At 45.6% G+C, this 15,557-nt stretch overlaps 2 protein-coding genes across 3 annotated transcripts; one reads left to right on the forward strand and one right to left on the reverse strand.

The window, feature by feature from the left end:
- Window positions 1-116: 116 nt before the first annotated feature.
- tefb (TEF transcription factor, PAR bZIP family member b) lies at window positions 117-7,521 on the forward strand. Of its 2 annotated transcripts, none has more exons than XM_058048842.1 (4): window positions 117-338; window positions 2,747-3,283; window positions 4,262-4,479; window positions 4,554-7,521. In XM_058048842.1, the coding sequence occupies exons 1-4, from the start codon at window positions 236-238 to the stop codon at window positions 4,767-4,769; spliced, it is 1,074 nt and encodes a 357-aa protein (XP_057904825.1). In that variant the 5' UTR covers window positions 117-235; the 3' UTR covers window positions 4,770-7,521. The 2 variants fall into 2 exon arrangements, with proteins under 2 accessions (XP_057904825.1, XP_057904824.1); XM_058048841.1 differs by lacking the exon at window positions 117-338 and adding an exon at window positions 1,962-2,394.
- Window positions 7,522-7,801: 280 nt separating this feature from the next.
- LOC131103017 (protein Tob2) lies at window positions 7,802-14,698 on the reverse strand. The gene is made up of 2 exons (XM_058048840.1): window positions 14,510-14,698; window positions 7,802-11,601 (listed from the first exon to the last, which is right to left on the reverse strand). Exon 2 carries the CDS (start codon window positions 11,391-11,393, stop codon window positions 10,194-10,196), a length of 1,200 nt encoding a protein of 399 aa, XP_057904823.1. The 5' UTR covers window positions 11,394-11,601; window positions 14,510-14,698; the 3' UTR covers window positions 7,802-10,193.
- Between the last annotated feature and the right edge of the window lie 859 nt (window positions 14,699-15,557).

Below are 15,557 nucleotides of genomic sequence, written 5' to 3' on the forward strand. Positions count from 1 at the left end.
GTAGGTGTGTTTTTCCTCTGTTTAGGTCCCGCCCTCTACTTTGTGATTGGCCAGGCTGCGACACTGACAGGGTGCTCCACGAGTCAACCGCTTTGGGAGGCGTGGTCTTCCGCGTGTGTGAGAATCCAAGTTGTTTGGGCACATGCAGGCGTCCCCGTGACGTGACTTGCTGCAAAGTTGTTTCAAAGTCTTCAAGCTGAGAGCAAACAAGCGCTCACACTGTCAGAGAGGCAACATGTCGGCATATAATCACGTCTTTGGAGACAGGGGCGAAGTTCCTGATCTCATCAGATCCTTGGCTGATTATCCATTCTCCTTTCCGGCTTTTGATGACGGTGGTAAGTAGGAATGGTCTCTTATTTACGTTAAGGACAAGCTAACTGTGTTTGGCTGCTTTCTGAATGCTTAGCTAACTAATATGATAAAACATGTACACTATCAACAATTGTAGAACATGTTCTGGCGTGGTTAATTTTCTCTGCGTATCACCTTCATGCTGTAAGATTGATATTGACCTAATGTTTCACTCCATTTCTCATTATTTTATAGTGCTGTATGGGATTACAATATGAAGAATGACCATTTACTGACGTGTTTAATCGTTTGTAGTCACTAGGCTGGTTTATAGTCATTTGTGTAGCCTCAACACGGTTATATTTAAGTCAGTCCGTGGCTGAATGTTAGAGGGAGTAAAGTGAAAACTGAAGTTTGTCCATAACAATCAATGCAACTCCCCCTGCTGGCTGAGAGAATGAATGCAGGCGTAGGAGGCACAACAAAACGTGCCTTTTCTATCATGCATTTGAGTTATATCAGGACTGCATACATTTATTTTTTAAAATTAATATAATTTATCACAACTAACGCTGAAAGTTTCATTTCAGTTGTTGTCCGGTTAATAATATTTGGATTCACTTGCAGTACACATATTGTTGTATGACTATGTGTAACCGCTAGAGGGCGGTATTTGACATGTTTGGACAAAGGCAAACGTGATCCAGTTCCCACTGGGAAGTGGGAGTCTGCGGTGTTCACAAACCGGTTGTAGTTTGTTGTATCGGTGGCTTTTGTTAGTGGTGACGGTGATGTGCTTAATGATTCTACACAAATACTTTGAGGTATTATTACACTGCAGTATAAATACGAGTTAAATTGCATACATTTCGTACTGCCGCCAAGTTGGATGGCACCTTTAAGAGATTAAGCCTGCAACAATCATTTGTTTAAAGTGGGTGTTTAAATCAAGATGGCTTATCTAGACGAATCTCCAAGTGGACAAGAAACACACCCAAATCCACACAATGATTGTGTTGTTACGGCGTGACCAAGTGTATTTGTAAGACAGTTAAATCTAATATTCTGCCAGACAACACTGCAGTTGGCACTCTCGCTTTAAGGAGATCGTGTGCAGTGAAACGTGAGGAACCTCCGAGCTTTGTGAGATGGAAGTTTTCACTGCATGGAAAAAAAAAAGAAATGCGATGTTTCTTCAGTTTTGTATCGTAAAATGTGCCTGGCATTCATTTGACATGAGAGGTCAGCTGTCGTTTGATAAAATCATGAATTGTTAAAGAAGAAATGATTTCTAAAATGCGCACAATACGTCGTTGTTTTGTGAGCAGTGACACCTTGCACAAAGTATGTCCGGATCGCCTATGGCCGCACGTGCCAAAGGAGGGACAAGGCCACGCCCCAACCAGCAAGAAATCACGCCCCCTGTGTTAGCTTGTACTTTCACGTGAGCGGGTAGGGGCGGGGGCACGTGTTCTGCCACGAGTGTCCTCGCGCCTCGGCTGAAGGCGAGCGCGTGCAGCACCAGGGTACATTTTCTTTATTTTTGTTTTGTAGACTTCGTGTGACTGCTTGTGACTTTAAAGCCCACGGCTCTGTTTGTGGCCATTACTTTTTTTTTTTTTTTTTGACATATGTAGACTGAACACTTCTTGAAAACGAAGAGGTCAAAACAGCCATACACAGTGGGGTATTCACATGACCGAATAAGCAGCCAATCAGCTTCTACTATGGCTACACGGGGCGGGGCTTTCTCTCATGAATATCCAATAAGCGATCTATACGGGCACGGGCAACACAAAGGAGAGCCATGTAGTTTCCGCAGCTTGGTACGATAGTATCTACACGGGGGTCCTAAAACGTAACAGAAGTGAAAAAAAACAGCTTAGTAAATTCTTTCTCCGAGGAGCAGGAAGAGGCTTACATTGTCTAATATTTCGTCCGGATCTGTGGTGCTAACAATGCCTGGTGAAACCGCGGTGGCTGTCGCGCCTCAACCCAACGCCAGCGTCGACCCAGCAGCGAAGCAAAAGGCTTTCCCGTTTGTGATTAAGAAGATTATGGACATCCCGCCTCCTAACATTCTAGAGGAAGGCGATGACGGTAAGGCGTTCACGTTGGGGATTTTTTTCAATATAAATATGGTGTTACAACGAAATGGAAAAAGAACAAAAAGTTCCAAGTGCAGTTCGGCACACCCCACGGTGCAGAATTCATTGGTTCGTGTTTCTCCAATGTTCCCGTGTGTGTGTGCGCGCGCGCATTTGCAATGCAATATGCTGTCATGTGCCCCCACGTTGGTGTTGTATTAGTGAAACACGCCCACTGTCACTGTGACATTGACAGACTGGTTTACCCATTTCCAGTGTCTGTGCGCATGCTCACTAAATCCAATCTTAATCGTTATTGATCAAATTAACGCATATAACTCATATTTCCCTCGTCTTGAATCCAGAGATCGAGAAGGAGAAGCTGGGCTCGGCTGAAGATGTGGAAGGGGGCGGCGGCGGCGGCGGTGCAGGCACTGCTGGTGGAGCTTCAAGAGGAGGCAGCGGAGGCAGCGGTGGGGGCGTGTCGGCCTCCTTGACCCCAGCCATCTGGGAGAAGACCATCCCCTATGATGGAGAGACCTTCCACCTGGAGTACATGGACCTGGATGAGTTCCTCCTGGAGAACGGGATCCCCGTGAGCCTGGAGGAAGAGGAACTGCAGAAGACGCTGACCCCGGTGGTCGGGAAAGGCAAAAGCACCGCCACCAAGGTTACGGCCGCGTCCGCCGCTACGACATCATCATCACCTTCTACGTCTCCTCCACCTGCTCCCGACGCCTCTACGGCCACCCCGGAGCCAGAAGAAGCGGTGACGGTCACCACGCTACAGCCTGCCAAGTTAGATGATGATGATGATGACGACGACGAGGATGAAGAGGAGGAATCTTCGCAGGAAGAAGCCGTGGCAGCAGAAGCAGTCCAAGTCATCAAACCAACTCCTGGTGAGTGGAATTCCGTGGCCACGCGTCCGGAAGTGGATGTCCAAACACCGGCACAACTTTATCTAGAGATACACAGATTGATATACACACTGCCCTGACCTTTGAGCAACACTTTTTATAGCATCTACGTCTTATTGTCGCAGTCAAACTGAAGGTTGCATCATCAAGTTGACATCATTTTAGGAACAAAGCTATCACAGTGGATCCTAAATGGGAAAAACTATTTGTTCTGGGCAGGGGTGTCACTAGGTTCTGAGGATGGGGGGGGGTTGGAGATGCGTAGGATAGGAATTAATGTAGTAGACATGTATGACATGACATATGAATGACATATGAATGAATGTATTAGGCTATTATTATTACTATCATCATTATGATAGTAATAATAATTACTATCTGGTTATTATTACTACTTGTAGTAGTAGTAGTAGTAGTAGGCTAGTATTAGCTTGCTTATTGGCTTGCTTATTAGCCTGCTTTTGCCCTATAATATAAAATTTGTCAGATTTTTTTTTGTAAAAAAAAAAAAAAAAAATCATAAATTAAAAAAAAAAAAATCAAATTATTTGTGGGGGCTTAAGAACATTTTAGGGGGACTTCAGCCCCCCTAAAATAGGCCTAATGACACCACTGGTTCTGGTATCATCTCATTTGTTTTATGTGACACTTTAACATTTGGAATGTCCTTGCAAGTGTAAAAAGAAGCTAAGTATAGCAGGGATAATATCGCATGTCCAATCGGCATAATTGACCATGATTCAAAAAGCAACGGAAACAGTATTTTTTGTAATATTCAATAATAATATTTATTTTTTGTTGTTAAAATAATTGTATTCAAAAATGTGCCAGGGCCCAATAAATAACAAGCCGACCCCAGGGCCACGCTTTGGAGACCACTAACCAAAATGTGACGCATTCATGCACCCTGCTATTCCACCTTCCATGATGTATTCAGGATCCATTTTTCATCACCGACAGGTAATAAAAGCGCCGAGCGCAACACGCCCTCTCCGATCGACCCGGACGCCATCGAGGTGGACGTCAACTTCCAGCCGGACCCGACAGACCTGGTCCTGTCCAGCGTGCCGGGCGGAGAGTTGTTCAACCCACGCAAGCACAAGTTCTCCGACGAGGAGCTGAAGCCCCAGCCCATGATCAAGAAGGCCAAGAAAGTCTTTGTTCCCAACGAGCAGAAGGTAACGACGATAATCATGGCGTCATTTCGCAGCCGCTCATACGAGAAGTCACGATCACTCCGGTCTTTGTTCAGGACGACAAATACTGGTCCAGGAGGAAGAAGAACAACCTGGCCGCCAAACGTTCCCGCGATGCCCGCCGCCTGAAGGAGAACCAGATCACGGTGCGCGCCTCCTTCCTGGAGCGGGAGAACGCGGCGTTGCGGCAGCAAGTGGCCGAGCTGCGGAAAGACTGCGGGCGCTGCAAGAACATCCTGGCCCGCTACGAGGCCAAGTACGGGCCGCTGTAAGGAGCTGGTAACGCCCGCCAAGTACCAATCCGACATAAACTTCCTCCCCCGCAGAATTCAACACCGACACAAAACACACAAGGGAAATCCAAATTTGCACTCTTGCTGGCCTCCAGTCGCCGTGGAGCTCCAGTCGCAGGTCCGACGACCCTGGCGCTGGGGCGGCGGATACACCCTAGCGGGGGCAGATTAGGGGCGGTGGTCACGGGAAGGTCTGTGGAGAGCGCCTGGCTCCTTCACTCGAGAGGAAAGGCCACGACACTCCCCGGGGGGGGGGCAGACGCGCATAACGGACAACGCGAGATGCTTTCAAGAAATTCAGGAAATATGGCAAGCTGATTACACATTTGTCCGTTTTTGTTTTTTCCCAATCACCGCATAGCACTTCCTGTAGTGGACCAAAGCATGTGCGCCATTCGTCGTGTATCTAAAATGGCGCCCGTTGGCCCACTCCCTTCGTCCTTTTCATTGTGTCTAATTCCTTTTGAACTCTCTAGAAGGTTGTAGAGGCCGCGACAAGATGGCGTAGAATCAGGTACTTGGGCCTGCAAAGAAGGGAAGCCATGACCTCAGGTGGTGAAGGAGCGGCGGAGGAGAGTCCGTTTAGTTCTTCCTTCAAGTAACGCACACACACACACACACACATACACACACACACACACACACACACACTATATGTACAGTCATCTCCAGTGTGTGTTCCGTTGTTGCACTTTTTCTCGGAGGATTCCCGCGGTGGCTGGTGGTACCTTTTACATCACTGTGGCAGGGACGGTAGCTTTTAGAAAACGTGCATGACGTCCTTGTGCTGACCTCGGATCAGCTTCCCGAGCTACACTAAAGATTTAGAAAAAAAAAGATGGCTATGATGGGTATTTTTTTGAAATGTCGGTTCCGGTTTGAAGATATCTAAGGCCCTCCCTTTTTTTTTAGCGGAGGGATACGTCTGTCAGATTGTTTATTTTACTACACTCTGCCAGTAGAGGGCGCCAAAGCCCCCACCTGTTCATTGGTAGTGTAATGATGGCGCCCATAGGCGGCGGCTTTTAAAGCCTGTAAATAAATAAATAAATAAATACATAAATCCATAATTAAATAAATGATGGTTTCAAGGTCCTGGCGTCCTAAGACAGGGGGCTTTGATTGTGTAATTATGAATCCAATACTTTTCATTATATTTGCCAAATATAACTCCATGAGTGCTGTATTTATTCTGATGGTAATAACGCATCTGTCCATTGTCATATACATATAAGAATAAGTATAAGAATACGTCAGATTTTTATGGAGAGGAAAACAACCTAAGCTAAGCAGGGACTCCAATGGGTAAACTGTGTTTTTAAAATCAGATTTATATCCATATATATATATATATTAGAGTTTTATTTGTCTCTGTTCAATATATAAACACACAAAAGGGCAGGGTACTCTCATTACCTCATCCGACTCGTGTTGCTTTCAATGACTTAAGAGTTTAACCGGGTCGGATTTAGTAAAAATCCAAATTTTTTTGTCCCCCTAAGACTCTCCAAACTGGGTACCCGTTTGAATTAGTAACCAGTCGACTGTTACAGTCCTTCAGCGTCTTGATCGAGACGGAGCGCTTTGTGCTCACCGTGACGAGACGACCATGTGGCAATAATACTGGGTTATATATATAAATATAAATATATATATATGGCTTGTTTTACTTCAATGATATGAATATCGTGTGTAAAATGACAATGATGCTCTTTCTAACGCCCCCAAAGTGGTTTGTGCTTCCAGTTCTGATCCTCTAATGCATGAGACCCCGGTGTACTTTTTGTCTTCTATGGATGTCTCGACTCCTCGACACCAAGTGTACTTACTGTACGTCTGTAACGCGTCACCCCGAGAGCAGACGGGCGAGTTTGCGCCGAGCGTTCCGTGTTGTGATGTTATGACTCGCATACTTGCGTGCGTGCGTGCGGCCTGTTGGGAAAAATAGCATCTTTTTGATCACTGTGTGGATTATTTTTATGGATCTATATCTAGATACACTGGATCAGTCGGTGCTTAAGTGTTCTCTTGATTGTTTGTGAGGGTTTAGTACGGACTATTTTTTTTTTTTTTTGCATTGACATTCAAACTAAAATATGCACTGCGTTTTATTATTAAATTTGACGACGAGCCAAGAGATCATTGATTTAGAGTCGGACAGGATGTAGCATTTTATTTTGACGCTCTCACTAATATCCAATGGAGAAGTAGACTTGCATGTGGGATGTTGTTGCGCCGCCTGGAGGCAAGACGTGCGAGATCTCTTTCTTGAATTGCGTATTCCAAAGCACATTTGTTTTGCATGTTCAACCAACAAGATGTCCGCTTCTTTACGTGTGGAATTTATTACGTCAAGCACAACCTCCGTATAGCTGCATATATATATATATATATATATATATATATCGACAGTGGACAGTTTTTTCTTCTTTCCTTTACCTGTCGGTGGCGCTAATGTGTACATTTTGAAGGTTGACTTGGGTCCGAGACGGGTTCTTCATTCGGTTTGGCGTCACGTTTAAAGTAGCTCATAAGAGAAAATATTTCTGTAGGTTTTTATTGCTTTAATTTTCTTGCTGTTTTTTTTTCCCCCTCCTTTTCTAACTGATTTGACTTTGTCGGGTGTTTTGTATTGTCCTGATCACGTAAACGGATAACATGACACTGCAGTGCCATCGTTCTTACTGTATGGTGTATCATGCATATCCAATAAATCCAGATGTAAAGGCAAGACTTTTTGACCTTGACTTGTCATTGAGCGGCTGCACGTGAGCGCATGCACGCAAGGTGTTTTTGTTTGGATGCTGCACACTCACCCCCCCCACCCCCCTCTTCTCCTCCTGGCATCAGCCCTGCTGCTCATCAGTATTCCAGAGGAGTCGGAGCTGTTGCGTAATGATCACATCCACACACAGGGGAGCAGTGTTGCGTAACAGTAGCAGCTTCAAAGTGTGTGTGTGTGTGTGTGTGTGTGTGTGTGTGTGTGTGTGTGTGTGTGTGTGTGTGTGTGTGAATCCAGAAACGAAAGTGAGGATGCAAGGGAGGGGTTCTGGGAATCCGAAGGGACGACAAGGACAAAGCACGGAGGCTCCTGAGAAGGAGGTGCTTGGGGGTGGATGGGCAGGAAGTGCTAAGGCGGGGCAAAGAGACTGGGGATGGAGGAAGAGGAGGGCGGCCATGCATGTTAATGTCGCTCCACGTTACAATGTCCGGGCTAGCAGGCAGGCCCAAGCGCTCCCACACCAGATCGGGCCGGGTGCCGCATGATGAAACGTGAGGTAACATCATCTGAGGTGGGCGTTCAGCAATCTGGCGCCTCACCAGCCGGGAATTTGATCTCTGAATAATTGATCAAACATCACCGGAGTTTGTTTACCGCCATATTGGGGTGCATCACCGTAGCGTTTCAGATACGGGATCTCCTTTTTAAAACGTGGAGGTCGGCGCCATGCCTCGCTCTGCAATAACCACACCGAGACAATCATCTCGTTTTCCATGCTTTACTGGTCTTTTTATTATAAACTTAAAAAAGAAATCGGGTACAATAAGAAACTGCTGTAACGCCCCGTTCCGTGAAACTCGTTACATCTACAGGGTGTACGGATCAGATAGAAAATAGGAAACAATAAAAAATACAGGCAGAAAAGGAAAGAAGTATATTTGTGTATCTCTGAAATGTTCCATTCCGCTTAGAAAATAAACTTCTTTTATAACAATGAAATATTCCAAAGTGCAAAATAAAACATGATAAGCAAAAAAGGACATCGGAATACAAAAATTGGGAGTTTCTCTTCAACCCCCGATTGGAGGACGGCCTTCACGTACGCTTTTTGAAATCAGCCGTTTCGCCGTTACTCAGGCGACCAACGGTACGACCTTCCAAAGCCGCCATCAGGGGTCTGAATCGGGGACATGGGAGGTAGAAAACCCCGTAAGAACGTTTTATGGCTCCATCATAAAGACGTAATATGTCAACTTCTTAAATCCATCACTCCATTGACTGTCGGTGAAATTAACGAGAGGGGTCGGGGGGTGGTGGGGGGGTTCTAGTGTTTTCCGATTGACCAAGCGACAGGATATCCACCGTTTGTAAACATTCAACATCTACCCGTCTCATCGGACTTCACGTTGTACGGTACAAGGTACGATACACATTCAATACGCGACTGCACATCTTTAAGCTTTTTGTCTCGGTTTGCATATATTCATGTTCATATCTGAAAAAATAACTTCGCCGTGTAAGAAACTAAATCAAGAATCTCAACGTAAGAACTTTCTATTTACATTACATTTGTTTTTTTTTCAACATGGCTGGCAAAAACCAAAAAAATAGATTTTATCACAGAAGAAGAAGAATTCCTCGCTAGGCTAACATTTTACAAAGAGGTTGGGGGGGTTAGGGTGGGGGGGGGTAGTGTAAGCATAAGTGTCTCCAGGTAGAAAAACCGATGAATACATACGTAGAAAACATTCAATGGACATATAAGAGTCAATCATTTTCCACGCCATCAACACGTTTGATAACAGTACGCTTGCACCTTAAATTCCGATAAAGTGCTAACTGGACATTTGGGCGTGCCCTTATAAAGGAGGGGCCGATCATGGAGACGTTACACCTGAAAAAGACGGCAACAGAAGCCTGCCGCCGATAACCGACATTCATCTACGTCCGCTTCGGTGGCATTTAAGCTCGCCGCCAACGTGTGTGTGTGTGGGGTGTGGGGGGGGGGGTTTAAGAACGCCCCGTCTCAAAGTCAATAACAGCAGATGCCAGCCCCCTTTGCCGCCTTCCTCGCCGAGGAGCACTCAAGACGTCCTCAAAGTCACACCCCCCCCCATCCCCTTCCTGTGCCTGTTCACCTTCACACACACGCGATGGGAAATGTGTTTGTCAACCCCCCCTCGTGCATATGACTGCAGGCGTCCGCACGTGAGCGCCGTCTACTTAAAATGCAAAGCTTCAGGTTTCCACGGATGAATCGCATTCCCCACTTTGTGTGTCCGAACGCATCGTGGGCGCGCTGCAGCCGCTTTTCCATATCCGCTGCTGGTGATGTCACTTTTCCAGCTTGAGCCAACGACAAAATCCCAGCATCACAACAATACACACGCACGAACGCACACCCACCCCCGGTTGGAACAGATTGCAAAGTGCAGCACTTGGCCCCCCCACCCCCCAGCCCCCCACAGTGCCGTGCAAACTGCATCTCGGCCACAGCCAGCGTCCATCATGACTTGTCGTCGGATGAATAACGATGAGCTTGGCGATGATAAAAGAGGAAGTTGGCCCAGCGAATGCGGACAAAAACCAAAGCTATCATGAGCTAATGAGACTAAACTCCTAGAAAAAGTGTTAGCTTGCGTTAGCAGTGCTATTAGTTTGTTGACAAAGGTAGCATACGCTCAGTTAGCCAACACAACCGGCTGGAAGGACTGGCTGGGATATTGCAGGCTGTAGCCCCCCAGGCCTTCGACAAACGGGGGCTTCTCCATGTAGGAGATCTCGCCGTTGGCGCCCACGATGCCCACACTCTGGGGCGGAGGAGGGCTAGAGAAAGGGTCAAACGACGGGTGGGTGGGCTGGAACGGGGTGGCGTGAGCTTGCACGGGCTGGGGGTCGGCGTCAAAGTAGAGGGAACCCGGGGATCCTGGGTAGATGAACTCTTTGGCGTTGGGGGACAGCTGGCTGGGGAGGGGGCCCCCGAGCGAGTGCATGGAGAGAGACAGCGGCTTGTGCTTAAGCAGCTCCGGAGCCAAGATGGCGGTGGGGGAGTGGGAGAGAATCCTCTGTGCAGGGACCCCGACCCCGCCGTTGGACGTCGCCGAGGAGCCGGTCACGCTGCTTTTCTTCATCTTGGTGGAACCGAATTTGGTGGCGGCGAAAGCGGCTGTCGTGAAAGTGATGGGTTGGGGCCGGGCCGCCGGGAGGGAGGGGGCGGGCTGCTGAGCGGCGACATAGGGGAGCCCGCTGGTGGGAGGGGAAGGCGTGGACGTGTTGGAGGAGTGCGCGGCGGGGGCGGCGGGCGAGCTGGAGGTGGGATAGCCGAAGAGCCCGGGGCAGGGCTGGGCGGACGTCGGGGTGGGCGAACCGGAGAGGGGCGGCATGAGGGAAGGAGAAGACTGGCTTCCGATCGGGATGAAGACCTGAGCGTCTGGATTGAAGCCCAGATTCTTGGCTTCGTCCAACTCCGTGTCTCCTTTAGCTTCCCGCGTTACCCCGTCGGGAATCTCGCCATCGCATCCGAGGCCCGACGGGCCCTCCAGGTACAGCACCTTCACCGCCCCCTTTTCTCCGATCTGATAGGACACCTCGTAGGGGTCGATCCACACACTCAGTTCCGCGGGGACGTTGGCCCGCACTTCATCCGTGTCCAGTCCGCTTCTCTTGGCGGCCAGCTCCACAACCGGGTCCCTGGGGGCTCCCAAGTGAAGGCAGCGAAACGCAGAACCTCGAAGAGGGTCCTCCGGGTACCAGTGACCCTCAAAGCGAGACACCAGAATCCTCTCCAGTTCCTCTCCGAAAAGGTCAGCTCGACGGCGAGGTAGCTTATTGTACAAGTAGGACACGATGAAGTTGAGGGCAACCTTCACCTCCAGATGCATGGCGGCACCACGCTGGCGCTGCGCCGGGATGCTTTAAGATGAGGATGATGATGATGATGATGATGATGACGTGTAACGTCCGTGACTCTCCTCTGGCTCACTGTGCAGCGTGTGCTTTTGGTGTCGCCATGTTGAAAGGCACCTTGATGGGACAGCGGGGACAGCGGGGAGCCGTGGACGTCTCGGGAACGGCGGCCAGGGATTTGAGCTGTGTGCACATGAAGGCGGAACAAATGTTGGTGTTTTGCAAAGATCAGATGATCATTTGAGGAGGGATCAAGCAAGATTCGGAACAAACGTATTGCTAGCAACTATTTCCGTCAACGCCACGGATGCGGCACTGATGATCCCTGCTGGATTTATACTCAACGTAATCCCTCATTCATTCAATTCAAGGGAATTCCTGCTAATTAGAATACCTTATTTATAAATGGAATATTTTCATACATGCAGAATAGAAAGCTGAATACATAAAAATCATTTTTAACACTATTGGAGCCCTCTAGACATGAAATAACACCCCTATAGTCACCTTTTACACTCGTATTATAGTAGACAGTTTATTTTATGCCTTAAAATGCTTATCTTTTGGATAATGCAAGTATAACGGTGACCATAGGGATGCTATTTCATGGCTGGAGGGCTCTAATAACGCTAGAAGCATCCTGTTGCCATTCATAGTACAGAACAAGTCCTGCGTAATGTTCCTTGGCGCAATAAAAGTTGGGAAACGCTGCATTTTAACACTATTGGAGCCCTCTAGATGTGAAATAACACCCCTATAGTCACCTTTTACACTCGTATTATAGTAGACATGATGCTTAATAATGCTCACGATCAGCCAAAAAAAAGTTAGCACACAGTTTTATGCCTTAAAAGGCTTATCCTTTGGATAATGCAAGTATAACGGTGACCATAGGGATGCTATTTCATGGCTGGAGGGCTCTAATAACGCTAGAAGCATCCCGTTGCCATTCATAGAACAGAACAAATCCTGCGTAATGTTCCTTGGCGCAATAAAAGTTGGGAAACGCTGCATTTTAACACTATTGGAGCCCTCTAGACATGAAATAACACCCCTATAGTCACTTTTTACACTTAAACTTTAAACTTACGCTTAAACGTGCATATTTTAGACTAATAATAGACTGTAATCACAAGACCAAACAGAAATGTATTCATATATTTTTTTAGGAATATCTCAAACTTTTTTGGCAACATTACACATTATAGTGGCTAATCCTATGCAGAGCTAAAACTCAACTTTGACCCCTCTACTACATCATTTCCTGTCCGTCTCCCCCACTCAGCTCTCCTAAAAATCACAATTAGAGCAACACACAGTCTAGTTTAGGACTTAAAAGGCTTATCTTTTGGATAAAGCAAGTGTAATGGTGACCATAGGGGTGCTATTTCATGGCTGGAGGACTCTAATGATGCTAGAAGCATCCTGTTGCCATTCATAGTACAGTCCTTGACGCGATAAAAGTTGGGAAACGCTGCATTTTATTATCCATCCCGAGCCGTTAACGTCAAATAAAATGTAACTGAAGAGCCAATAAAATGGCGGAAAAAAAACACATTGGGAGACAAGATGAGGATGTGAAATGAAAGATCGGAATACACGTTTATATTTTGCTTTTGTAAGAGCACAGGATGTACTGATGCATGGAACAGATGTGTTGTGGGCCTCATAAATCCTTTATAATCTGAATCTGATCCCACGGAGCCCCTCCGCCTTTAATGCCTCCGTCCGTTCATGACAACGATGAGTCGTGGTCAGATAAAAAAAAAATGACAAGGCGGCATCACCATCACTGCAAAATGGAAGACGGCTTTTGTCAATAACACGGAAGACCGTTTCCCACCGTGCAGTGCACGCGATTTCTGTCTCCCCCCTCTCCTTTCCCCCTGGTCCCCCGCCCCCATGCACGAAAACAATTCCCTCACATTAACTTCCCTGCCAGATGGGGATTCTTCATCTTTGGACGACGCCTCTGATTAAAAGACGATTCCAGCGTTGCCAGATGAAGCTGCACGGGCCGGATGATGAGATGATTTACATTTGGAGTTTGACATGGAAAAGGTGACATTGAGAGGATATGGTGGGGGGAAGGGGGGTGGGGGGGTTGGAAGCGGGCTATAAATAGAAACATATTTTGCAGCCGGTCTTCAGACTTAATTAGATAATCCTTAAAGCAGAGCAATTAGTGCACTTTTAAAATGGACGATATAGATATAGAGTCTGTATTCCTCCTTTGAAGGGTTTTTACTGGGCTAATGGGCTAATGCTGCAAGGCCGAGCAGCAGCAGCAGCCATGATGTGCTGGAGAACGCTATTTTTGTTTACATGGAGCTGTCAAATCTTTGAAACATGACGGCTAGTCTTTTTTTCCAAGGTGATTCCAAAGAGAGTGAAGCCAAGCCAATGTTGTCATTGTTATTATGGTGGTAGCTTGCAGTGGTAGATGCAGTACTAAATACTACATAAACTTCTAATGGTAGGGTTTTTTTTAGCTTTAATTTAATGGAAATTAATACAAATAGTGCAAATTAAAGCCAAATTAAAAGAAAAGTCAGTTAATGCAATCGCTCCTCCCAGAAGCCGATGAATGACAGCGAGTTGGCTTCGCCCTGGCCAGCAAAGCTAACCATGGAGTCCTTTTTATTAAGTAAATAAAAACGTTTGGAAATTAATATTGCATGTATTAAGATCAAGATTGTGATTTTTTCCTTCATTTTTACATACAGCTTATTCAGATTGCTGTTTGAATGAATGTGCTGCCATGCAATTATCTATAAATAAATCAAATCAGCACCCTCATACAGTTATTCGTAGCATATGGCTGAAACCTGGTGGGAGATATAGATTATAGAAATAATCACTATATATGATTGACTTGAGACGATGTTATAGAGTATATGTGCATCAAGGAATAAAGCGTAAACAAGCCCGTTAGCCATCACTACATATGACAGCTGCATCCGTTGAAATTGTAAGCTAGCATAAACAAAGACAACACGTCCTACGCTGTTTTACAAGAAAATCATATTGTCAACAAGCAGATAGAGGAGAATATTAGCTTAAAATGTGCCTGTAAAATGCAAACACGTACCTGATATGCTTGACTTCGGCCTGCTTTGAATCCCCCTGGGCTTCTTCGGATATCAAACGGTCAAGTCCATGGAAAAAAAAAGACTCGTAGGAATGCTTTACCTTGTCATTTTTATTCTTTTTAATAGCGTGCTCGACCTCCGGGTAACAGCAGAGTGGAGGATCCAGGGAAACTTTACTGTGTGACAAGCCGGCGTATTTATACACTGTGACTCGCCCACACCCCCATGACGCTGGGCACTACTTTCTTTCAATTATCATGACACTTTATTTTCAGAATGTTTACTGTTTATTTTTACTATATATTTATATCTTATACAAAAAATACTTTAATACATTTCTCCAAATCAATAACACATAATCAACATTATACAATAACAATAGATGATAATAGAATACAAAAACGGTATGAAAATAATTCAGTATTGTTTAACGATAATGTTTAAAAAGCAACCAATTCAATAAATAATATTTAACGTTTTCTTTGATCCTAAAGTATATTAGATGACCAAGTGGAGGTTAGCGTAAACGGCGGAGGGATATTTGTAGTTCCTAATGGCGCTGACAGCTTGCTAAAAATATAAACAGTGATAGCAACAGAACCTCTATTGGTTGAGAAGGGGGCGGATTCAGAAATTATTGCGCTGTAGTATCCAATCACAGCAGCCAACACGACATGCCTATTAATAGAGGATTGTGGGAAATGGTGTTCTTAAAAGAAATTAACGCTGTAGTCGTTGTAATAATGATTTTGTGACAGTTGTCGCATCTAATACCATATAAAAAGAAACTAAATAATGTATGCTTGGCAAAACTACACGATTTGTTTTGACCACTTCAAATTTGTGGCAATTTGTTTAGAATTTTTCATCTTGCATTATTGTATTGTGCGTGTGTATATATTATACATATATATTATATATATTTTTATACACAACAGCAACACTACTATGAATATCAGTAATTACAAATAATATAATGAAACGTAAATAATATAACAACGAAAGTAATATAAAACTTAAATCAACAACACTACTAGTAGAAATCCA

The sequence above is a fragment of the Doryrhamphus excisus genome, chromosome 15, assembly GCF_030265055.1.
Source record: "Doryrhamphus excisus isolate RoL2022-K1 chromosome 15, RoL_Dexc_1.0, whole genome shotgun sequence".
Taxonomy (NCBI): Eukaryota; Metazoa; Chordata; class Actinopteri; order Syngnathiformes; family Syngnathidae; genus Doryrhamphus; species Doryrhamphus excisus.

Bases quoted from the DNA above. Each gene is read 5' to 3' on its own strand.
- tefb (XM_058048841.1), top strand. From the start codon at position 2,253: ATGCCTGGTGAAACCGCGGTGGCTGTCGCGCCTCAACCCAACGCCAGC. The intron at 2,395-2,746 runs GTAAGGCGTTCA...TCTTGAATCCAG, and splicing joins TCTAGAGGAAGGCGATGACG to AGATCGAGAAGGAGAAGCTG. The intron at 4,480-4,553 runs GTAACGACGATA...GTCTTTGTTCAG, and splicing joins TTGTTCCCAACGAGCAGAAG to GACGACAAATACTGGTCCAG.
- LOC131103017 (XM_058048840.1), bottom strand. From the start codon at position 11,393: ATGCATCTGGAGGTGAAGGTTGCCCTCAACTTCATCGTGTCCTACTTG.